General features: G+C 51.8%; 1 protein-coding gene across 1 annotated transcript in view; it reads left to right on the forward strand.

Annotated features, from left to right (window-relative positions):
• Window positions 1–6,087: 6,087 nt before the first annotated feature.
• CORIN (corin, serine peptidase) overlaps window positions 6,088–24,494 on the forward strand; it is a 31,950-nt gene continuing 13,543 nt past the window's right edge. Inside the window, exons 1-8 of the mRNA XM_038769256.1 lie at window positions 6,088–6,159; window positions 10,406–10,562; window positions 13,378–13,761; window positions 16,217–16,427; window positions 21,505–21,686; window positions 22,477–22,599; window positions 23,027–23,134; window positions 24,232–24,342. Of these exons, the coding sequence (XP_038625184.1) occupies window positions 6,088–6,159; window positions 10,406–10,562; window positions 13,378–13,761; window positions 16,217–16,427; window positions 21,505–21,686; window positions 22,477–22,599; window positions 23,027–23,134; window positions 24,232–24,342 (1,348 nt within the window). The remainder of the gene's footprint in view (window positions 6,160–10,405; window positions 10,563–13,377; window positions 13,762–16,216; window positions 16,428–21,504; window positions 21,687–22,476; window positions 22,600–23,026; window positions 23,135–24,231; window positions 24,343–24,494) is intronic.

Consider the following 24,494-nt stretch of genomic DNA (forward strand, 5'->3'; position numbering starts at 1 on the left):
CAAGGTGTCTTGTAAATTCTGAGTGACGTGGGCCTTCTCTCATTGCCAGCAACAGACAAGCCTTGGTCGCGGCCCTTCTGTCGTGGGGTGAAGGCGGGTGTGGAAATTAGAGGGCTGTGGGGATACGGGCGGGCAGAGTAGAGATCAGGGATGGCAAGGTGTGGGGAGGCTGACACAAGTAGTTATGGACACTTGAACTGCTTTTTGCCAAGTACATTTCTCCTTGGCAGTGGTGCTCTCCTCGGAGGACAAGCCTCCGTTACCATATTCTTTATCCAAAATGTCCTTCTGGTCTGGGTGACTTCTTCCACTGAACATCTGTAAGCTATACAATAATCCCTTTTGGAATTTAAAGAGGACAGTCTGTAGATGACACTTCAAAGAGGAAATGAAAAGGTTTGAAAATATAGGCACTGATCTGGGTATTTAGTGTCAGCACCATCTGTTTGCAGATTCCGTAGCAGACGCAGGGGCAAGTTGCATTCTTTGTGCTTTTGACAGAGTGACTAATTTTTCTTAAAAGTTCTGAAGCAGAATATAGTGGACGAAAAGTGAGGAAGGTATTTCTTTCCCCAGACAAATGCTCAGAGGAGCCAAATGATTACCTTCCTCATTGACATCCTAAAGTGCAGGAGCAGAACTGGGTTTTGGTAGTGGGTCTCAGGTCCAGCCCCCAGCCCCCACGACAGTGGAATTGGCGCTGTGATTCAGGGTGGGAGCTGCCCAGATTAGTTGCTGCTGGGGGGATTGTGCATGTTGGGCAGAGGGGGAGGGGGTCACTGGCACTTAAGATCCAGTTATTTGTGCGTGGTTAGAAACCCAGGATGGAGCTGGGCCTCTGGCAGGGTTTGTGAGCCTCCCAAACTCCCCACTCTGGATCCCTTCTGCCCAGGTAGGTCTGCGTGGGCCCTACTGTGTGTGGCTCGCTCCCCACCCTGAGTGGATGCAGCTTCCACTTTTGTTCTGCAGATTCTCTGTAAACCAGCTGTATGCTCCGTCTCCAGCTATAATAATAATGTTGGTATTTGTTAAGCGCTTACTATGTGCCAAGCACTGTTCTAAGTGCTGGGGTAGATACAAGGTAATCTGGTTGTCCCACGTGGGGCTCACAGTCTTCATCCTCATTTTCCAGATGAGGGAACTGAGGCACAGAGAAGTTAAGCCACGCAGCAGACGAGTGGCAGAGCTGGGATTAGAACCCATGACCTCTGACTCCCAAGCCCGGGCTCTTGCCACTAAGCCACACATACGCTTTTGAGGTTCAGGAGCCTGTGTCATTTGGCCTTCCCTGTCCTCCCCCTGGTCCCCCCAGGCAGAGATTTCAGTTCTACCATCAGACCAGGTCATGGTGGAGCTGCGCAGCAAGTACAGACAGGTCATCGGCCCCACACCAGGCTCTCCCCCAAGCCCCACCTCAGCCACAGGTCGGTGTTGGATGCAGGGCTACTGCGGATTTGCCCTTATGGACTGATCCTTTAAACAATGCCCCATGTCTGCCGTGACTGGTGCATGCCCTGTTTTTCCTTTAAGTGGATATAGATGGAAGCCGCAGCCTGCTGGGTGGAAGATCTCTGACTTGATTCTCAGGCTTTGCTTTCTGGTGTTTCATATTATTTTTCCCAACCCTCAGTCTGCAGGGGCTCTATCCTTGGTGTGCTGCAAGCCTCAGACTGGCACCCCCAAACCCCTTGGCACTTCAGCAGGATGCTGGGGCAGCCAGCCAGACTTGGCCAGCGGGAACATGGAGGGATCTGGCGGCCAGCCAGGAGTGAACTGGGTCCCAGGGTCAGTCGGGGCCCTGGGTGAGGATGTCCCGCTGTTATTTCGGGGATGGTGGGCTGCAGGATGTCTCTGAGGCCTCTCTGCGTCTTTTTCTGAGAATTCCTTCATGATTCTCTTTCTGGCTTCCCACATTTTAGAAAGGTTCATTGTCTTACAAGTAAGACCCATATGTGTTTGGCAGGCCCTGCCACCGGAAACATGCAGATGCTCCAGAACCAGGGGAGCAGAGCAAGGTCGGGGGAGCCAGCACTCACCCACCCCAGCATCCTGGGGGGTGAGTTTAATGAATTCTGGGGGTCCAAAGAAATGGCCCAGCCTCAGAGGCCTTCCCCACTCTCCTTGCTAATTTTACCGAAGTGGCCAGCACTATGCTCTTGGCTCAATTCCCCACTCAGAGCAGTGTGAAAAGTAAGGGCCCGTGCTGGGCCTAGGCCATCGGGTCAGGTGGCCAGTCGTTACTAGCCTCCTCCTTTAAGAAAGGTGTGACCCCGGCCCGCCCCCTCCCAACCCTCTCCTGACCCCCAAGGCCCTGCCAAGGCTACCCCAGTAGCCCCAGCCCTCAGGCCCTCAGCCGGGAGGGAAAGGGAAGGGAGGGGCGGCTCTCCTCAAGTGTGGTGCAACCCCTCCTCCTCGGGAGCTGATTTATTTATTATCAAGTGCCGTCGAGTCATTTCTGATTCATAGCGACTCTATGGATATACTTTCTCCAGAGCGTCCTGACTTCTGCCATAATCCATAACCTTTCTAATGGCTCTTTCGTTATCATTGTTATGGTCTCTGTCCACCTAGCTGCTGGTCTGCCTGTTCCACGTTTTCCTTGGAATTTTCCTAGCATTAGTGTCTTCTCTAGAACATTAGTCCTCCTGATTAGGTGTCCAAAATATGCTGTCTAGTTATTTGGCCTTCCAAAGACCACTTTGGAAGTTAAGGACAGAGCGAAAAGAGGGGCCTACATTTGAATGTCGTGAAAACGAAGATTATGACAACTGCAAGTTTCAACACATTTGTAATGGATGGAGAGCAGATTGAAATAGTTCACATTTTTTCTCTCCTGGGATCGCTAATCAACAATAAAGGAACTAGTAGTCGAGAAATATGCCAAAGATTAATGTTAGAAATACTTGCTAGGAAGAGCCTGGAAAATGTCATGAAACTTGCTAATGTAACAATTTGCCACAAAAAATACGAATAGACAATTGTATGGTATTTCCAGTGACATTGCATGGATCCGAAAGCTGGACAGTGAAAAAACAGGATAGAAATTGTATCGATGTATTTTAGATGTGGTGTTGGAGAAGGCTTTTGTGAATCAATCAATCAATCATATTTATTGAGCACTTACTGTGTGCAGAGCACTGTACTAAGCGCTTGGGAAGTACAAGTTGGCAACATATGGTGACAGTCCCTACCCAACAGTGGGCTCACAGTCTAAAAGACTGAATAGTAATAATAGTATTTGGAACTATGTGCCAAGCACTGTTCTAAGTACTGGGGTGAATGTGAGGTAATCAGGTTGTCCCACATGGGGCTCACAATCTTAATCCCCATATTACTAATAAGGTAACTGAGGCACAGAGAAGTGAATCGAGTTGCCCAAGGTCACATAACAGACAAGTGGCAGAGGTGAAATTAGAACCCACCTCCTCTGATTCCCAAGCCCGTGCTCTTGCCACTATACCACGGATTGGCCGAAAAAACAAACAAATGGATTTTGGAGGAGGGGACGGAGATTTTGGATTTTCTTTTATCTATTCCAGCAATCGCTTGAATAGTATCATTATTCGTAGCCCAAGGGTCGCTCCCGTTTCCAGTCTCCGGACCGGTGCTCCTCAGCACCACCGCTCAGGAGCCGGGAGCGGGGGCGGAAATGTCAGCCCGGCCCGGCTCAGCTCAATCAATCCATCAGTCAATCAATCAATCAATCAATCAATCGTATTTATTGAGCGCTTACTGTGTGCAGAGAACTGTACTAAGCGCTTGGGAAGTACAAGCTGGCAACATATAGAGACAGTCCCTATCCAACAGTGGGCTCACATTCACTCAGTTATTTCTTTAATGAATCAATCGGTGAGCGCTGCCTCGCCCCGGGATGGTTTGGTTTGGCCTCCTGCTAACCGTCAGGGGCTTTCCCGAGCAGATGTCTTCCGTTCGGGCGGGCCGCTGCCGCCTGCGTCCCCGACGGACCGTGGAAGCCGGGCCCGGCTCCGCACCAAGACCTCCCTCAGGAAATGCCATGCGGCCTAGTGGTAAGAACACGGGCTTGAGAGTCAAGGGACGTGGGTTTTAATCCCGGTTCTGACACTAGTCTGCTGTGTGACCTTGAGCAAGTCACTTAACTGCTCCGTGCCTCAGTTACCTCATCTGTAAAATGGGGATGAAGACTGTGACCCCACGTGGAACCACCTGATCACCTTGTATCCTCCCCAGCGCTTAGAACAGTGCTTTGCACATAGTAAGCGCTTACCAAATGCCATTATTATTAGTAGTAGTATTCTCTGTGCCTCCGTTACCTCATCTGTAAAATGGGGATGAAGACTGTGACCCCACGTGGAACCACCTGATCACCTTGTATCCTCCCCAGCGCTTAGAACAGTGCTTTGCGCATAGTAAGCGCTTACCAAATGCCATTATTATTAGTAGTAGTATTCTCTGTGCCTCAGTTACCTCATCTGTAAAATGGGGATGAAGACTGTGACCCCACGTGGAACCACCTGATCACCTTGTATCCTCCCCAGCGCTTAGAACAGTGCTTTGCACATAGTAAGCGCTTACCAAATGCCATTATTATTAGTAGTAGTATTCTCTGTGCCTCAGTTACCTCATCTGTAAAATGGGGATGAAGACTGTGACCCCACGTGGAACCACCTGATCACCTTGTATCCTCCCCAGCGCTTAGAACAGTGCTTTGCGCATAGCAAGCGCTTAACAAATGCCATTATTATTAGTAGTAGTATTCTCTGTGCCTCAGTTACCTCATCTGTAAAATGGGGATGAAGACTGTGACCCCACGTGGAACCACCTGATCACCTTGTATCCTCCCCAGCGCTTAGAACAGTGCTTTGCGCATAGTAAGCGCTTAACAAATGCCATTATTAGTAGTAGTAGTATTCTCTGTGCCTCAGTTACCTCATCTGTTCAGTGGGGATGAAGACTGAGCCCCACGTGGGACAACCTGATTACCTTGTACCTATCAGCTCGTAGAACAGTGCTTGGCACGTAGTAAGCACTTAACAAATACCATAATAATAATAATAACTATTATTATTATTAAATGCGGGAAAGGCGGGCGCGCCGGAGGCCCGGGGTAGTTTCTCCCCGGGCGGTGCCGCCTGAAGCAGCTGCGGTTCTGTAGCTCGCATCCTCCGGGCTGAGGGTCGCCGCGCCCACCCGCTCCTGGACAGAGGCGTGGGGAGGCGCCGAAAACTTCCCGGCGTCGTCCGGAGGTAATAATAGTAATAATGATGGTATTTGTTAAGCGCTTACTATGTGCAAAGCACTGTTCTAAGCGCGGGGGTAGATACAAGGTGATCAGGTTGTCTCACGTGGGGCTTACAGTCTTAGTCCCCATTTTACAGGTGAGGTAACTGAGGCCCAGAGAAGTGAAGTGCCTTGCCCAAAGTCACACAGCTGACAAGTGGCAGAGTGGGGATTTGAACCCATGACCTCCGACTCCAAAGCTCTTTCCTCGTTAGTATAGTGGTAAGTATCCCCGCCTCTCTCCCTCTGCCCATCCGCCAAGGTAGCTCTCTTCCTCCCTTCAAGGCCCTACTGAGAGCTCACCTCCTCCAGGAGGCCTTCCCACACTGAGCCCCTTCCTTCCTCTCCCCCTCGTCCCCCTCTCCATCCCCCCCATCTTACCTCCTTCCCTTCCCCACAGCACCTGTATATGTTTGTACATATTTATTACTCTATTTATTTTACTTGTACATATCCAACCTATTTATTTTATTTTGTTAGTATGTTTGGTTTTGTTCTCTGTCTCCCCCTTCTAGACTGCGAGCCCACTGTTGGGTAGGGACCGTCTCTATATGTTGCCAACTTGGACTTCCCAAGCGCTTAGTCCAGTGCTCTGCACACAGTAAGCGCTCAATAAATACGATTGATTGATTGATTGATTGATTGATTAAGCCACGCCGGTTCGGCCCGGCTCCGCCCCCCATCTCCCGGACCCGCGCCGAGAGGGGCGGAGACCCGCGGGGGGCTGCGGGGGGTCGGGCCGAGCTGACAAATTGCGGCGACGGGAGTTTGGGGAAGAGGAGGAGGAGGAGGAGGAAGAAGAGGAGGAGGGCCGGCGGCCGGTGGGACATGTTCTCCCTGCGGCAGCTCCCGGCCCCGCCGCCCGACCGCCGCTACCGCCCGGCCGGTGCCCCGCAGCCGGTAAGAGCCCCGCGCCCTCCCTCCGCTCCCTCTTTTCTTCCCTTTCCACGCGGGGTGGGTGAGGTGGAGCTAAATTCGCCGCTGCCTCAGTTTCCCCCACTCTGGCCCAGCCGCGGCCTCCCGCGGCGGCCCGGGACCCCGGACGGGCGGCCCGCACGAAGAAGGCAGAAAGAAGCCAGTAAACGTCTCCCCAGTCGGCGAGCCCTCGCCTCCGCGCGCCTGGGGGGCTTCGGAGGAAGGAGCTGAGGGCCCGAAGCCCACCGGGACCCAAAAGCGCGAAGCCTCCTGGCCGGAGACTAAGCCCTGAGCCCACCGGGCAAGTGAGAGGAAGGCCGTTTACCGGCTTGCAGAAACTCGTGTCCTCAGTCTCTTCACTATGTTCAGCTCCCGGCGTGACTTCAATACTTTCTTAAAGAACTGCAAGAAATATCATCCTGCCTCTTTCTAGCCCAGGACTCTGTCCCCGACAGGGACATCAGGGTACTTGGACGAACTAACTGTGAGCTGGTTGCCCTTCTGGTCACCCACCCACCCATTCATCCTCATGGTCAGGTAGAGACCATCTAACGCTCCTGAGTCCCCCCCCCCCCCCCCCGCCCATTTCCATTCCTGCCTCTCCCCCCAGTGACCCAGCATGGACCATTTGACACCCCTGACTCTCCCGTCTCTGTCCCTGCCTCTCCCCCAGGACCCCAGCACTCTTTGCTGCTCAACCACACTACTTCTCCTCCTTCAAGTCCCATGCCCAATGCCCTCATCAGCAATTCCAGACCTATAACTCTCTCCTGAACCACCCATCACACCGTGCCTCCGTCCCCCCCCCCCCCACTTCTCTTGCTCTGACGACCTTGCCAACTCCTTTGTTGATAAAATTTAAAACATCCAGGGTCTGTCAGCTCTCCACAGTCTCCCTTCACCACCATAAGGTCTTCACATTCTTTCTCTCATCTCTCGAGCACGTGCTCCTGCTTTCAGAATCTGTCCCCGACACCTCCAACCCCATTCCCTCTCACTTGGTAAAAAATACTTTGCTTACCCATCCTCCCTCTCTGACTGCCACCTTCAACCTTTCACTCTGGGAGGACTCCTTCCTCTCTGCTTATTTCAAGCAGGCTTGAATTTCCCCATAATCAGCATAATAAATACAAAATTGCTGCTACTCCATAGTTGGTAACAGCTTTCTTTGGTATTAGTATTAGCACATACTATGAAGGAGTTGCACTTATCGATGCAGCCTTAGTGCGTCTTCCCAAATTTCTCCTGCCCTTCTGGGCCACCACCTCCCTACCCAGCAAAACCCGGAGTTCCATTTGGATTCATAACGTTAAATAATAATAACATTTGTTAAGCACTTACTATGTGCCAAGCACTGTTCTAAGCGCTGGGAATGAGAATGAGATCTTGGCTGGATAACTGCGAAACCACAGTGGCTCCAAGGGAATAATTAAACTGAATTCCTCCTGGACGGGAGCGTGGGGTGAGCTCTTTGGGCAGTAGATTGGTGGACGAGGTGCTGGGCTCAGTTGTCCTACAACAGAAGTCATCATCGTGGGGTCTTGCCCTCAAGAAGCTGCCAGTCTACGGGGTTGCCAAGCCCCCAGGTTGTCACTCCTGCACTAGGGAGGAGGGCAGGAGCCTGGAGTCACCTGGTAAACCCGACCTTCGGCTTCCAATATGGACCAAGGATACAGAAACAGAGAGGAGGTGGATGAGTGGAAGGGAGGCAGGAACTCAATCGGGGAAGGCCTCCTGAGAAGGCTGACATGACCCTGATGGTGGGGGGTCAGCCAGAGAAGGCCTTCCAAAGGAGGCGGCTTTTTAGGAGCCAGTAAAAATGGTGGTGGGATAGTAAGCCCTATCCCTCCAGGAGTTTGAGGAGCCGCTCAGGTGGTTGTTGTAGGCACAGTGGGGAGGAAGCCTGTGGGCAGCCCTGGCGGAGAGCAGAGAGCCGGGACCCGGCCCACATGGGGAAATGATTCTGGCTCTGGGCTCCAGAGTGGGGTGGGTGGGGGGAACTGGTCAGGCCCCAGAGCCTCTGGCAAAGGTCTGCGGGCCTAACATCGCTTCTCCCCTTTGCCCCCTTTGGCCGATTGTAAGGGCGAGGCCCCTCCATCTAGACTGTCAGCTTGTTATGGGCAAGGAACTGGTCTACCACCTCTGTTAGATTATTCTCGCCCAGGTGTTTAGTACAGCCCTCCACACATAGTTCCCAATAAATACCATTAATTAAGAAGATATCTCCCCTCCCTGGATGGGTCGGTGCCGTGATGGCTCCTGTCCGATTGGCCATGACCCCTGTGCCCTATGCTGCTGGCCCAGAGCCCCGCTCTCCTGTTGAGGCCAGGACAGAGCGCGCTCCCTCAGCGGGACTGCGACACACATTCCCGCTGCATTGGTGGCCATGAGGTAGGGGTAGACCGGGAGAGTGGGGGCCGGGGCGCACTTCCCGCAGCATGCGTCTTGTACTGGCTGTAACAAGATCCTCTTGTCAGTGTGGGAAGAAATGGGCTTATGTGGACAGGTGTGCATGATGTGGCAGGAGTCGAGTGTGACGCTCTCTCACTTCCCAGTTCTGTTCCCGGCCGACTGCACTGAGCCCTGTAGGACTCTGGATTTCCGCAGCTGCATGGTACTGAAATTCAGCGAAGCATCCAGGAGTGCCCAGGGGGCAAGGTGGAGTTCCTTGGAGAACCAGTGTAACCTAGTAGAAAGACCACAGGCCTGGGAGTCATAAGACCTGGTTTCTAGTCAATGCTCTATCTCATACCTGCTGTATGACCTTGGGCAAGTCACTTAATGTCTCTGTGTTTCAGTTCCCTCAGCTGCAGAGTGGGAATTCAATACCTATTCTCCTTCCTACTGAGACTGTGAGCCGCATGTGGGACCTGATTGTCTTGTATCTACCCCAGTGCTTAGTACAGTGCCTGCCACATAAGCGTTTCACAAATACCATTATTTTATTATTTTTCTACAGTGCTGTGCACATAGTAAGCGCTTAACAAATACCACTATTATTATTATTAGTTCTGCCAGTGGTGGCCAGGAATGGGCTCTGGTGATTTGACTGGAGAACTGCCCGTCCTGGTGGGATCTTGGAACCATCCACCCACCCCCTGACCCTGGCCCCTTAGCTCTTACTGAGTGGAGGGGTGACTGGGAGGGGATTTTTTTTCCACAACACGAACTTCTTCAGGAATGCAACCCAGTCTAGGCTTCCCCCTTCCTGGAAAATGGGACCGTAATGGCTTAGGAGAGAAAACGTAGGTCTCAGTGGAAAGAGCCTGGGCTTTGGAGTCAGTGGTCGTGGGTTCAAATCCCATCTCCACCAATTGTCAGCTTTGTGACTTTGGGCAAGTCACTTAACTTATCTGTGCCTCAGTTACCTCATCTGTAAAATGGGGATGAAGACTGTGAGCCCCCCGTGGGACAACCTGATCACCTTATAAACTCCCCAGCGCTTAGAACAGTGCTTTGCACACAGTAAGCGCTTAATAAATGCCGTCATTATTATTATTATTATAGTAAGTGTTAAATAAATGCCATAAAAAAACCCCAGGTATTTTTGACCCTCCAAGGGGAAACATATTTGTATGTCATTTACAGTATGGTATTAAGAATTGAAATATAATACAGTCTTGGGACAAGCAGCTTCCAGAATACCAAAGTGCAACTATGATTTCAATTACTGAAGTAGGGTGTTTGAAGACCATTAAGTGGCTTAAAGGAAAAGAACTTGAGTCCGAATGAATTTTTCCCATCTGCCATGGGTTTTAGTGTCCATCTTCCCCACTAGCCCATACATTCCAAAGGGGCTGGGATCCTTTCTACAGTCCTTTCCTTAGCGCTCAGCACAGCATTCTGCACTCACTTGGTGCCCGATCGCTCCCTCTGACGGATGATCTGCCTCCTGGGGCAGTGAACTCGGTCACCGGGCGGCCCAGAGGGCTGTGTACATATGCCGGGCTGTTTGTCCCGAGGTGCGGCTGGGACCCAGGGGGTCTTCCTGCACTCCTGATTCTCTGGGCCTGCTGACTGCCTTCAAGAATCTTGCCTGGGAGCCAGGAGGGGCCTCCAGAAGGGGCGACGGGCCCCATTTGGGCACCTTTTGTCCACACTGAAGAAGGCTGCTGGGAAGGTGGGAGGAGTCAGAGAACCCCTCCTTGGAAGCACTACCCAGGTCCTTTCCAGGTGCATCAGGGTACCTTGCCGGGTGGGCGCTGAAACCAACCTTTTTCCTGTACTTCAGGCCTCGGTGACCGAAGAGGAGGACTTGGGGGACGATGGCCCTCAGAAAGCGGCCCCCACTAAAAGTCTCCGTCTGTACCTGCTGGTCCTCGTTCCCGGTGTCTGTGCCCTTGCCCTCCTTCTGGCCACCCTGCTGCCCACCCTGCTGCCTTTTGTGGGTGAGTGACCCCCTAATGCCCCTCCGCCCCACAAAGCCTTTTCCCCTGGAATGATTGATCTCGGCAGGAAATAGGATATGGCCAGGGCTTTGGTTCTCATTTGAAGATTGGGCCTGGAAAATGGGAATTTTGCTGTTGCAGATTGCAGAGGTGGAAAACCAACTGGTCTTCCTGCATCGTCCCTGAGAAAGTAGATTCCTGATTTCGGCCTGTGTGCTTGTTTGGTGCCATGAGGGCCCTCGGGCTGCCTGGCTGGCCAGGTAGAAGCCAGGATTATCCTGCTCAGAGGACCAGAGACCCAGCTGGGACCGGGGAGGGGACTTGGGCCCCACCCTGAGACGTCTAACCTTGGATGAGAGAGGGAAGGGCTAGTGGGGGTCCTCAGGTCCAACTGCACTGAGTACTTGGGAGAGCATGGGAGAATTAGTAGGCTCTACCTGATCCTTCTTGCTGCCTTCTGAGGGACACAAAGATCTTTCTGACTGACAGAGAGAGAGAGAGAGAGAGAGAGAGAGAGAGAGAGAGAGAGAGAGAGAGAGGTGTTTTTGAGATGGTGGAGTCAAGGGGACCCAGAGGCTTCAGTGACCAGTTGGGCTCCTGGCAGCTGGGCAGAAGAAACAGGCTTTCACTTGGCTTGGAACTGCTCAGGGTACAAGCTGGGAGCTGTGGAGGCAATGGAAACATGGGCTTTGGTCAGTGACTCCTTTCCAGAGAATCACTCCCAAGGGATGGAGCCCCAGTGGACATGGGCCTAGGTGGGCCCAGACCAGAGCTGGTTTCTTTGGATTGATCTAAAGAACAGATAGCTCTGGGTTGGCTTTAGAAACAGACAACTGTGGAAATAATGCTCTCACCTAGAAACACTTTCAGACCAAAAAAAAACAGAACAAAGAACTCTCCCTTTGAATAAAGCTGAACTGGGAGTGGATTAAGGGAATTTGTATTTGCCCAGTGAAGGTAAAACATTCCTTTTTACTGGGAGGCAGCCTGCCCTCGTGGAGAGCTCAGGGTTATCTGGAGCTCAGGAGATCTGGCTTCTAATCCCAGCTTGGTTCCGGCTTGTGGTCTGACTCTGGGCAGGCCACTTAACCTCTCTGGACCTTGGTTTCACCAAGGAGAGTGGGAGTGAGGACGATTTTGAGCCTCGGTGTGTCAATCGATTGATCAATCAATCTTATTTATTGAGCGCTTACTGTGTGCAGAGCACTGAACTAAGCGCTTGGGAGAGTACAGTATAGCAGAGTTGGTAGACACATCCCTGCCCACAGTGAGTCAGGGACTGTGTCTACAATACCACATCGCCTTGTATCTACCCCACCCTTAGCACATAGTGAGCATTTAAAAAATATAGTTGTCGAGTAAGGCTGATTCCAGGGTGACTTAACTTTGCCTTCTTTCACAAATTGTAACTGCTTACTTTTCACGTCCCCTTCTCATCTCCCCTGGCTCCTGACAGCAGGAAGGAGACTCTGCCTTTGGATTCCATTTGGTGACTGGCCGATGGCAGAGATGTTTCCCACAGACTGTGGCTGCATCTTTTCATTTTCCTCTTCGGTTTCTGTCATCTGTGGGTGACTGCTTGGCAAAAGTGATCTCTCATTTGTATTCGGGTGTTCAGATATTCTCTGGCATTCTCCAGGGGCAGGTTTAATCTCCCATATTTCTCTAATGGAGGGCGGATTATCTTACAGATTGCATTGAACAGAAAATTAAGTTGTTTTCCATTTTAAAGTTTTGGAATTTTCCCTCTGGAGGTAGGGCTGATCCCCAGAGCACTAAGAACAAGGTACTATTGTTTGGGGAATTCTCAGACTCGTTGCTGGTAAAGGGATATCTCAAAATGGTGCTGAGAATAAACACCATTCTGCCAGTGAAAACTAAAAGACGTTGTTTTCATTACGACTGAATGAATGAATGAATGAATGAATGAATGAATTAAGCAGGGATTCTGCAAGGACCAAAGAGATCCATGAAAAAATCATGGGACTAGGAATCGGTAGACCTGGGTTCTGGTCCCTGCTCAACCACTTGGATGCTGTGTGACCTTGGGAAAGTCATTTAATAGATACCATCATCATCCTCATAATTATGGTATTTCTTAAGTGCTTACTATGTGCCAGGCACCGTACTAAGCACTTGTCGCTGGTGGGGGTGGGGGGGGAGGCAGATCGGGTTGGACAGAGACCCTGTCCCACATAGGGCTCACAATTTTAATCCCCATTTTATAGATGAGGTAACTAAGGCACAGAGAAGTGAAGTGACTTTCCCAAAGTCACACAGCAGACAAGTGATGGAGCTGGTATAATAATAATAATAAAAAAATAATAATAATAGTAATAATAATAAGGGTATTTGTTAAGCCCTTAGTATGTGCCAAGCATTGCTCTAAGCGCTGGTGTAGATACAATGTAAGTAGGTTGTCCCATGTGGGGCTCACAGTCTTAATCCCCATTTTACAGATGAGGTAACTGAGGCACAGAGAAGTGAAGTGACTTTCCCAAAGTCACACAGCAGACAAGTGACGGAGCAGGGATTAGAACCCAGGTCTCTCTGAGTCCCAGGCCCGTGCTCTAACCATTAGACCACCTGTCTACATGCTTTGTTTTGTTGTCTGTCTCCCCCTTCTAGACTGTGAGCCCGTTGTTGAGTAGGGACCATCTCTATATGTTGCCGACTTGTACTTCTCAAGCGCTTAGCACAGTGCTCTGCACACAGTAAGCGTTCAGTAAATACGATTGAATGAATGAATGCATGAGTGCGAGGGTCTGGCCTCGCTCATCATTATTGTGGCTCTCCTTGTTTGTTCCCTCTCCAGGTTCAGGGGAAGAGGCTTGTCAGAACTCCAGCGGGGAAGCCTGGCGGGTCTCCACAGGGCCCAGCCCGGGCCGCGACGTCCCACGAACAAACCTGCTGCCTGGTGACCCCAGTGGGGTGATGCTGGGGGACCCCCACCCCCAAGCCAAAGCTGGGACCACCGCCCCTCTCGAGTACCCCACTCACAGCGACTTAAGACCACTGGGAAGCCTTCTGTGGAACTCCTCAACACCCTGGTTGCCGGTCACCGGGACGCCTTTGGCCGATAGCTTCCAGTCGCTACCTGGTGACAAAGAGGAAACTGACAGGCCCACTCCACCCTCCAGCAAGTTCTCAAGCAGTGTGATCTCCTCGACTGCTGTCCTAGAGGTGGCTCTGAAAAAAGGTAGGGCAGAGGCCACATGGCAGCGGCCCTTTAGCTCCCCAGCTCTAGGACACCTGGGGAGGTAGGCGCTCATGGGATTTTCAGGAAAAGTGCTCTTCAGGGCAGCAGGAGACCAAGGGACTGGAATGTGAATGATCCTGTATTCAGGAGTTTGATCCCAGGCAGAGCTTACACCCTCTTGATGGCGGCGGCCAATGCAGGAAACGGGAAATTTAAAGTATGGAGTCCCAAGCCCGGAGGCTTCAGGGTCCCGGAAGTTTTTGTTGTCGAGTGGAACGAGCAAGGGCTTTGTAGACACAATTTTTGCCTTTCTATTTCAGGGGTTGAATGCAGTTTGATTGGCATGTAGGGAGGGGTCATCAACACGTGTCACAGAGTGGAGGGAGCTATCATTCATTCAGTCATTCATTCAGTCATATTTATTGAGTGCTTACTGTGTGCAGAGCCCTGTACTAAGCTCTTGGGAGAGTTCAATATAATAATAAACAGACACATTCCCTGCCCACAGTGAGCTTACAGTCTAGAGGGGGAGACGGACATTAATATAAATAAATAAATTATAGATGTGCACATAAGTGCTGTGGGGCTGGGATTGGGGGATGAATGAAAGGAGCAAGTCAGGGAGACGCAAAAGGGAGAAGAAGAGGAAAAGAAGGCTTAATCAGGGAAGGCCTCTTGGGGGAGATGTGCCGTCAATATGGCTTTGAAGGGGGAGAGAGTAATTGTCAGATATGAAGAGGGAGGGTGTCCTAGACCAGAGGCAGGACATGGGTGAGAAGTCAACAATGAGATAGACAAGATTGAGGGACAGTGAGAAGTTTAGCACTAGAGGAGTGAAGTGTGCGGGCTGGGTTGCAGTAGGAGAATAGCGATGTGAGGTAGGAGTGGGCAAGGTGTTTGAATGCTTTAAAGTCAGTAGTGAGGAGTTTCTGTTTGATGCAGAGATGGATGGTCAACCACTGGAGGTTCTTGAGGAGTGGGGAGCTTGCCTAACGGCTTACTCGTTCTGGACTGTTGCGAAGGTTACCCGGTGGAAGGCTGGCGATTTTCCAGTCTGGGGCAGGCCTGTCCAATGGAAGGTTTTCTGGTTTGGGACTTTGGGTGTTGGCGTGCTGACGGCCACAGCCCCCAAATGATCCCCAGGGGTCTGGAAGTGTTCCTGCCCCTCCCAAAGTGCCTCACTTTGGATTGAAGACTAATGGTGGGGCCGTTGTGAAATTTAAGCAGTAAGATGAGGTGAGGTTCAGCCCGGGCCCCCCAGGGACTGTTTCCACCCACTTCTGCCACTGTCTCCTGTCATCATCATCAATCGTATTTATTGAGCGCTTACTATGTGCAGAGCACAGTACTAAGCACTTGGGAAGTACAAATTGGCAACATATAGAGACAGTCCCTACCCAACAGTGGGCTCACAGTCTAAAAGGTGGGCTCACAGTCTAAAAGAGAGGCTTTTAGAGTCCACCCTGAGAGGCTCCCCACACCGCAGACATTAGGGGAGCAGAGTGACCTAGTGGCTAGAGCGCAGGCCTGGGTTCTAAGCCCAACTCCACCACTTGTCTGCCGTGTGACAGCCTTGGACAACTCAACTTCTCGTGCCCAGTGTTCCCTCATTTGGGGACCAGGGATCGGGGTTAGGTGGGGGTGGGGGGAGGCGGCACAGGGAGAATCAAGTTCGGCCTAGGGGAAGAAGAGAAAGGAAGGGGAGTTTCAGGCTCCGAGGTGCCTCTTCCTTGACCCCTGCAGGAAAGAGGGAGGATTGGTTATCTTGTGAAAGGGCCTGCCTTGACAGAACACTTTGCACCTGGGTGGATTATCCCAGAAGTTCATTTGGATTGTTTATCTGAGCCTCAGGGAAACCATTCTGGCTTTTGAGTCTTATGAAGGCATGTTAGGCCTTAAAGGGTCATCTGTTTTGCAGTTTGTTTATAATGAAAGGGTCTTGGGTAACACTGGGAGAGTGGGCTGTTCTCTGCTCCTGCTGGTTGTGCTTTCCTTCCCACATTGGCTTCCAAATTGATTTCCACTGGCATTTCCAGTGGGCACCAAGAGCCCAAAGAGCAGGGCAGATGGGCTTCTCCGAGAACCGCCTCCTGAGAAGCAACATGGCCTAGTGGCAAGAGCACAGGCTTGGGAGTCAGAGGTCGTGGGTTCTAATTTGCCACTTGTCTGCCCTGTGTGACCTTGGGCAAGTCACTTCACTTCTCTGGGCCTCAGTTACCTCATCTGTAAAATGGGGATTGAGACTGTGAACCCTCATGTGGGACAGGGACTGTGTCCAACCTGATTACCTTGTATCTACCCCAGCTCTTAGAACAGTGCTTGGTACATAGTAAGCACTTAACAAACACCTTAATTATTGTTATTATTGTTATCTCTGATGGCCAATTCCCAGGGCCTCGAGACGTCCTGGGTCAGACCTACCCTGACCGCCCTGAATGCAGGTTCTGGTTCCCAGGGGCCTGTGTCAACATCACCACCAGCCACTGCCGGATCCTGCCGTACAACCGCACCACCCTGACGTCGACCCTGTCCCTCGGTCGTGGCGTAGAGTTGGCCAAGTTCCTCAAGTTCTTCAGCTACCTCGGCCACCTCGACTGCTATCGACACATCATGCTGTTTGGTTGCAGCCTGGCCGTTCCCCAGTGTGTCGGGGATGGTGATGACAGGTATTTGGGAACTGAAAGGAGTCGGAGATGAGAGCCAGGCATGGAAGGAGGCTGAGCATCAAATCCCAGCCTGATGACAGTTCTTGGCTAAGCTGGTGGCCTTTAACTCGTGGATAAGAAACTGCCAATCCCAGATGGTCACTTCCCTCTTCTCCCCAAGAGTCTCAGCTGGCTGCTTCTCTCCTCCTCCTCCTCCTCCCCAAGAATCCCACCTAGGCACTTACCCCTCCTCCCCAAGAATCCCAGCTGGCCACTTCCCTCCTCCTCCCCAAGAATCCCAGCTGACTGCTTCCCTCTTCCTCCCCGAGAATCCCAACTGCAGTGGAGTCCTCTGAGAAGCAAATGCTATTTTCTTGCTTGGAAGAAATTCCTTGAAACCCAGCCCAGGGCCAGGGAAAGTGAATTCCAGTGATGGCTGCAGCTGGGAGCCCCTCTGCCCGTCAGCAGGGCCGGGGGTTGTGGAGTTGGGGGGGCGAGGGCTGTCCCCACAGCCCACCAGAGAAGTTGGGTGAGCTGCAGTTGGGCGATATACAGACATGGACAGTGCTTTCAGCATCAGGACTGCCTTGTCAGGGCCACTGGGAATTGTCTCCATTGGATTTCCACCTTCTGAGGTACAGGGATTGGGCTTTTGAAGTACAGTTGGCATTCCGGGAGGTTGATCGAGTATTTTCCGATTTCACTCCAAGGGGCAATGGATGTCTCTTGGATGTCCAGCCTTGGATTTCTTATCCAGTGTGGCAGAAAGACCTGGGTCTCCGGGACCTGGATAGCCCACAGCGGCGCTTAGGTCAGTGCCCTGCCCGCAGGAAGCACTCAGTAAGTTCCACTGATTGATCAGAGCACACTAGGGTGTTGAATATACATCCACCTTCAGGGCCCCCTCCCCTCCCCAGGATGGGGAGCTGGCACTCCAGCAGCTGGCCCGGCTTTCTGAGTGGCCACCCATGTCTGTGGCACTTCTCCCAGTGGCGTTCCAAAGGGACTGGAGATACCCAGCTTGCAGGACCTTAACGAGGACCAGCCTTCGGGAAGTGAGCAGGAGTCAACCCTTGAGTCACAGAGGGCTGTTTGATTGATTGATTGATTGATTCTGCCTACGACTTTTCTAGAGCAATGTTCAGCTTTGTCATCAAAATGGAAACCAGACAAGAGGTCCCTCTGCTCCTTTCTTGTCAGTTATTCCAAATAAAATCTTGATCCATCAAAACATTTTACTTGATGTGGGGCAACTTTCTTCCTCTTTAAAGGTAGGATGTTAGGTTCACCCATTTTCCAAAATCGGTGAGTGGTCAATCAATCAATCAATCAATCGTATTTATTGAGCGCTTACTGTGTGCAGAGCACTGTACTAAGCACTTGGGAAGTACAAGTTGGCAACATATACAGACAGTCCCTACCCAACAGTGGGCTCACAGTCTAAAAGGGGGAGACAGAGAACAAAACCAAACATACTAACAAAATAAAATAAATAGAATAGATATGTACAAGTAAAATAAATAAATAAATAGAGTAACAAATAAGTACAAACATATATACATATATACAGGTGCTGTGGGGAAGGGAAGGAGGTAAGATGGGGGGGATGGAGAGGGGGATGAGGGGGAGAGGAAGGAAGTGGCTCAGTCTGGGAAGGCCTCCTGGAGGAGGTGAGCTCTCAGTATTTTGAACTCTTGGTTTTACTGGTCACAAATCGATGCTGATAGGTGTTTCCAGACCCCTCTGGGGATTCTCCATTTTTTTTTTTTCATTGGATATATTTGTGTTTTTTAATGGTCTCTTTTAAGCACTTACTATGTGCTAGGCACTGTATTAAGCACTGGGGTAGATACAAGTTAATCAGATTGAACAAGGTCCATCTCACACATGGGGTTCACGATCTTAATCCTCATTTTACACATGAGGTAACTGAGGCACAGAGAAATTGACTTGTCCAAGGTCACACACCAGACAAGTGGCAGAGCCGGGATTAGAACCAAGGTCCTTGCGACCTCCAGGCCCGTGCTGTAGCCAATAGGCAACACTGCTTCTCTGTTGGTGACTCTTCAAAAGGAGTTGTTTAGATAGTGGTTCCTGGCTGTCCTGTAAGAACACAGTCGTGCACAAAGTCAGTGGTTTTGCCTGAGTACAGGAGCACTGTACTGAGCAAGCGCTTGGGAGAGTTCAGTGCAATCAAGTTGGTAGATCTGATCCTTGCCCTCAAGAAGCTTATGTGCATCAGGGGAGAAAGATACTTAAATAAATTGGGAGGAAGAAGAGAACGGAAAGATGGTTCTAGGCCTGGGTAGCTGCTTAGAGAGCGGAGCAAAAAATCAATCTGGCCAGAAGTGCTGGGAGTAGGTGTGAGTGCCCAAGTGCCAAGGTGACTTTAAGGTGCTGAGGTGAGAATTGGGAGGGTGGGACCTGGGAGAAAGAAGGCCCAGTCAGGAGAAGCCTCCTGGAGGAGAGATTTGAAAAGGGCTTTGAAGGTGGGGAGAGCTGCAATCTGTCGAATTTGAAATAGGGAGGTGGGCAGAGGGCGAGTCATGAGCCAGGCACAGAGAGTGAGTGGTTAACCTTGGGAGGGGTGGAGTGCGAGCTGGGGGGTGGAGTAGGAGAGAAGAATCGCCAGGGGGACGGGGCTGATTGCGGGACTGAAAGCTGAGGATCCGTGGTTTCGACATGCTCTGGGCGGGGATGGGCAACTATTGGAGGTTTTTGAGGTTAGGGGAGATTAATAAATTAATTAATAATGGCATTTATTAAGCGCTTACTATGTGCAAAGCACTGTTCTAAGCACTGGAATGGCATTTGTTAAGTGCTTACTGTGTGCAGAGCACTGTTCTAGAGGATACAAGGTGATCAGGTTGTCCCTCATGGGGCTCACAGTCTTAATCCCCATTTTACAGATGAGGTATCTGAGGCACAGAGAAGTGAACGGACTTGCCCAGAGTCACACAGCTGACAACTGGCAGAGCCGGGATTTGAACCCATGACCTGTGACTCCCAAGCCCGGGCTCTTTCCACTGAGCCAGGGAGATGTGCACAGGAGGACATTGTAGGAAATGGAACTGGGAGGCAGCCCAAGCGGGAAGATGCTGACGTGGGCTTGGAGGGCCAACTCTCGTGGGGCCCCTCTGCCGCCGTCCCGTTGTTGAGGGAGCATCCACCATGATGGTCTGAAGCTGTTGGTTGCTCCACAAGGTGGGACTTGGTTGTTGATCTGTTCTGGCTTCTCTCTGCGGAGCAGAGCGGTGACCACGAGCACGACGGTAACGGTCGAGGGATATGTTTTCTCCCGCTTTAAAGGCGGCACAATGAGCGGGCCAGCTCCCAGCTGCTGGGGCTCTGCTGGCCTGGCAGTTTCTCCCCCTCCCTTCCCCTCCTCGTCCACCAGCGCTGAGGCCTGCTCTGTGGCCCCGGTCCTGGTGTGGCCCCGCATGCACTCAGGCTTTCTGCCGCCCAGGACCCAGCGGGGCGAGATTGTGCTTGGAGAGGGCAGCGGGGGACAGTCGGGGGGCCCTCCCTCCTTCTGGGCAGGAACTAAGCTGCAGGCAGGGGTCCCCAGCTTCTTTGTGTGAGGAGGGATGGCTGGATGCAAAGCCCCACTGCTGTTAATGGATTGGAATCCAGCCATGGAACTCTTTGTCCCTAAGCCAGGGACACTTCTTGAGAGAGTCACTCCAGAAGCACATTCACCAGTCCAGAGCCTATATTTAGACCAGAAGCCCGATGGAATTTTAAGTTGCCTGATTTCCCAGGGAAACGCACTCTTCAGGAGTCCTTGGCTCCTCTTCAAGGTCAGAGTGTCAGGGCAGGCGGACGTAACCAGCTCCTTCAGGGTAGTTTCATTTGAAGGATTGAATTTGGAGTGTAGGTTCCCCAGACTCTGTTTCTTTCCCAGAACACAGGTGTGTTGTTTCATGTCCTTGGCAAAGTGAGAGTTGCTTCTTGGGGATTTTCTCTGTGGAAAGGCTGATCCCGGGAAAACTGGGGAGGCACAAACACCATAACTTTGTCTCTACCTGCCTCTGAACCTGGAACCCTCTGGTCCGCCCCGGTGGCCGCCTCTCCAGAGGGACCGAGATGGGCGACCGGGATGGTAGGTGGGTTCGAGGCACAGCTGTATGAAAACCCATGAGAAAGAGTCAGGCTCTTCAGGATGCGAGCAGAGCTGATTGAAGCTTGCCCAGTCCTGGCGGGCGAGGGCCGGGCATGGGAGGGCTGCCATGAAGAAGGCAGAATGGCTGCTTTCCAGAGCCCAAGACCCTCATCATCATCATCATCATCATCATCATCAATCGTATTTATTGAGCGCTTACTATGTGCAGAGCACTGTACTAAGCGCTTGGGAAGTACAAATTGGCAACATATAGAGACACTCCCTACCCAACAGTGGGCTCACAGTCTGAAAGGGGAAGACAAAGAACAAAACCAAACATACTAACAAAATAAAATAAATAGAATAGATATGTGCGAGTAAAATAAATAAATAGGGCTGTCCCAATCATACCCTCACCCCTCTAGTGAGTGTTCTCTTTACCCACACCTATACGTGTGCACAAGATCTATGTATTTGCTCCAGGGGATTTTACCATTTTCAAATAATTCTCCAGAGAATATTATAAACGAACAAAAAGTTCCATGAGAAGGTTTAGCTTTGGGAGGAAGGCCCTAATTTTGGGATTTGGTCAATTGATCAATCCAGAGTATTGATTGAGCACCTCCTAGGGGCACAGAAGTAACAGTTGATATTACTGAGCACTTGCCTTGGGTTGAGCACTGTTCTAAACGCTGGGAATGAATACAAAATCAGCACAATTCAGACATGGTTCTCTGTCCCCCAGGCGGCTCCCAATCTAGGTGTTCTGAGCACTTGAAGACAATCCAATTGAGTAGACTCGATAACTCGATCCCTGCCCTCAGGGAATCTCCAGTTTAGCAGAGGATGGAGCAGAGGGAAGAAAGAAAAGGGGCCATAGATTGGCACCACCTCGGGGTGTCTCAGAAGCAGACACTGACCAGGCACCAGCCAGGGAAATAGCCAGAGTGGGTGGGACTGTGGCCATCAATTGAATGGGTCCGTTTTCCCTTGCAGCCAGGTCCTCCTGCCCTGCCAGTCCTTCTGCGAGGCCGCAAGAGAAGGCTGTGAGCCCATCCTGAAGTTGGTAAACTCCTCGTGGCCGGAGCTTCTCCGATGCTCCCGGTTTCCAAACGGAACTGGAAGCGACAGCGTTGATAAGGCCTGTTTTTCACCAAAGCCAGAAGGAGGAAAACAAGGTAGGTGCCTTGGCTCCGGGGTATGATACGAGGCTTCTTGGGATTTGCCAGTGAGGGGGAAGAGAGGCTTGCCGCTGGACCATGTCCTTTCATCCAACCTTACTGTTTTCTTATCCGGTTTACTCTTCCTGTCCAGCAAGCCTCCTTCCAACCCTCCTTATTCCCTTACACACCTTAGTAATCTTCGGGCACCAGGACTGCCCAGCCAACAGACGGCCCATTTCAAATTTGACCATTTCTCTGGGCCTCTGGTCACAGGAGAGAGAAAGTGGCCAAGTTCGGGGCTGAGAGGAGGATACTGGGAAGGAAAAAGAAGGGAATGGGGAGCATTTGCATCCCATAGTGCACACCCTGGGGAGAGTGGTGGCATTGAGCTGAAGGAATTGTTAGTAAAATCAAGAAGTGGCTGGAGTACTCTGTCTCAGCTCTGATCATTCATCCATCTATCCGACCATTCAGCCATCCATTCTGTTTGTTGAGAACTTAACCTGTACAGAGCACTGGACTAAGCACTTGGGAGAGGACAGTAGACTTCACAGACATTATCCCTGGTCTCAAGGAGCTTACTGTCTAGCAGAGGAGACAGATATTCAAATAAATTACAGGTAGAGGGAAGTAATTAGAGTATAAAGACATTTACATACATGTTGGGCAGGAATGGAGGGGTGAGAACCCAAGTGCTTAGGTGATGTGGAAAAGCTGAAGGTGGGGAGTGTTTCAAAAATGGAAATCCACAGGACAAGAATGGAGCTTTGTTCTGTAACTGTGTATGCTCTTCCCACACACTCAGGGATGTGTGGAGGAGGAGGAAAGGAGGAGAGTTTTGCCTGTGCCAGCGGGCTGTGCCTGCCCCAGAAGCTGCGCTGTAACGGCTACAACGACTGTGGGGACTGGAGCGACGAGGACCGCTGCAGTACGTCTCCGGATCTCTTGGCTTGAGCTCAGGGATGCCTTGGTCCGGTATCTGGACTCTGACCATCATGGATGTCAGGGTGGGGTGGAGCCCGGCCATGAGTCGGACCGGTGCCTGCAGGATTGTAGAGGACAGGAAAGAAGCCTGGTGGGGCTCCAGGCCTCAGGGCCTCAGTTCTGTTCTCATAGGGGAATGTCAGAGCCCTGCCAGGGGTTTCAGAGGGTCAGATTTTCTGCAGCCGCCCAGCTCAGTAAAGCGGTGGCACTGTGAGCTCCACGAGGGCTTTCAGGGACTGTGGGCACTCACCCTGTCGGGCTGTCCCGAGCTCCACCCTCAAGGGGCTAGGGGACAGTCCATCCGGGGGTAGGCCATCCGGGGATGGGCCATCCAAGCAGCCACATGACTTTCTCCATCGGCTGGTTTGCAGACTGCAGCGAAGGCCTGTTCCACTGCCGGACGGGGAAGTGTCTCAACGCCAGCTTTGTTTGCGATGGATATGACGACTGTGGCGACCTGAGCGACGAGCAGAGCTGCGGTTAGCGATGGCAGGGGTCAGGGGCCGGACGGCTGGACGGCCAGGGGGCCAGGGGTGGGGTTGCAGCCACGGGCTCCGCATCACTTCCGAGGACAGAGCCTGGAGTGGCAATGGGTGGGTCATTCATTCATTCATTCATTCATTCAATCAATCATATTTATTGAGTGCTTTCTGTGTGCAGCGCACTGTACTAAGCGCTCGGAAAGTACAATTCAGTAACAGAGACAATCCCTACCCAACAACAGGGAGTCTAGAAGGGTCCCAGGGGGCAAGGCCTGAGAGGGGTCAGAGGACAGAGGGCCACCATTTGGGGGTCTCTCCGGCCCTGACTGGGAACTCTTGGCTGCTGTCGTTGGCTTGGGGAGAGCGAGGCAGGCAGTCCGGCTCATCAGGCCATGGGGACTCTCACCGTCTCCCCCGTCACATGCCCTGGGACGGGCACTTGTGTCAGAGAATTGGATGCAATTGGAGGGAGTTTTTCTTTTGCTCTAGAGGGAGTGGAAAGATTTGGGAGAGAGGAAAGAAAGGAAAGAGGAGTTGGGTAACTTTCAATGGGTTCCCAACAGCTGCTCCCTGTGACCTGGGAAGGTGCCTGGCAGAGGGGGCAGAGGGGAGGTGGCCAGGCCACCTTGGGGGTGGCGATGGATCAAGTCAGGTCTGGGCTCTGCGCTGCTTGTTTTTTTTTTCCCATTCCCCTCCCCAATATCTCATTCCAAATTGTCCGTTTCTCCCAGATCCTGGGAAGCTTGTCCCCATGGGCAGCCTGGGGCTCGGCTGCTGGGTGTCTGTTGTTCCCCCAACCTGGCACAGCCGCTGGCCCCGTGTCACCCTGATTTGCTCCCTTTATTCCCCCTTCTCTCAACCCCAAAGCACTTAAGTACAAATCTGTAATTTATTTATATTAACGTCTGTCTCCCCCTCTAGACTGTGAGCTCGTTGTGCATGTGTGGACAGGGAACCGTGTCTACCAACTCTGTTGTATTGTACTTTACCAAATGCTTAGTACATTGCTCTGCACACAGTAAGCACTCAATAAATACAGTCGATTGACTGACTGTCCTCTCTCCGTCCCTGCCCTTTCCCTGCCGCCGCCACAGCCTGCAGCTCAGGGATGGAGCATCGCTGTGGAGACGGACGATGTGTCTCAATGGCCTGGGTGTGCGACGGTGACCATGACTGCGCCGACAAATCTGATGAAGTCAACTGCTGTAAGCTGGGACCCCTGGGACCCTGGGGACCAGGGGCTGAGCAGGGGTGTTCGTGGCCCAGCTGGTGCCCCGGGGAGGGAGGAGTGGTGGGCGGGCACGGAGAAGTAGTGTGGCTTATTGGAAAGAGCATGGGCTTGGGTGTCAGAGGTCAT

The sequence above is a fragment of the Tachyglossus aculeatus genome, chromosome X5, assembly GCF_015852505.1.
Source record: "Tachyglossus aculeatus isolate mTacAcu1 chromosome X5, mTacAcu1.pri, whole genome shotgun sequence".
NCBI classification, from domain to species: Eukaryota; Metazoa; Chordata; class Mammalia; order Monotremata; family Tachyglossidae; genus Tachyglossus; species Tachyglossus aculeatus.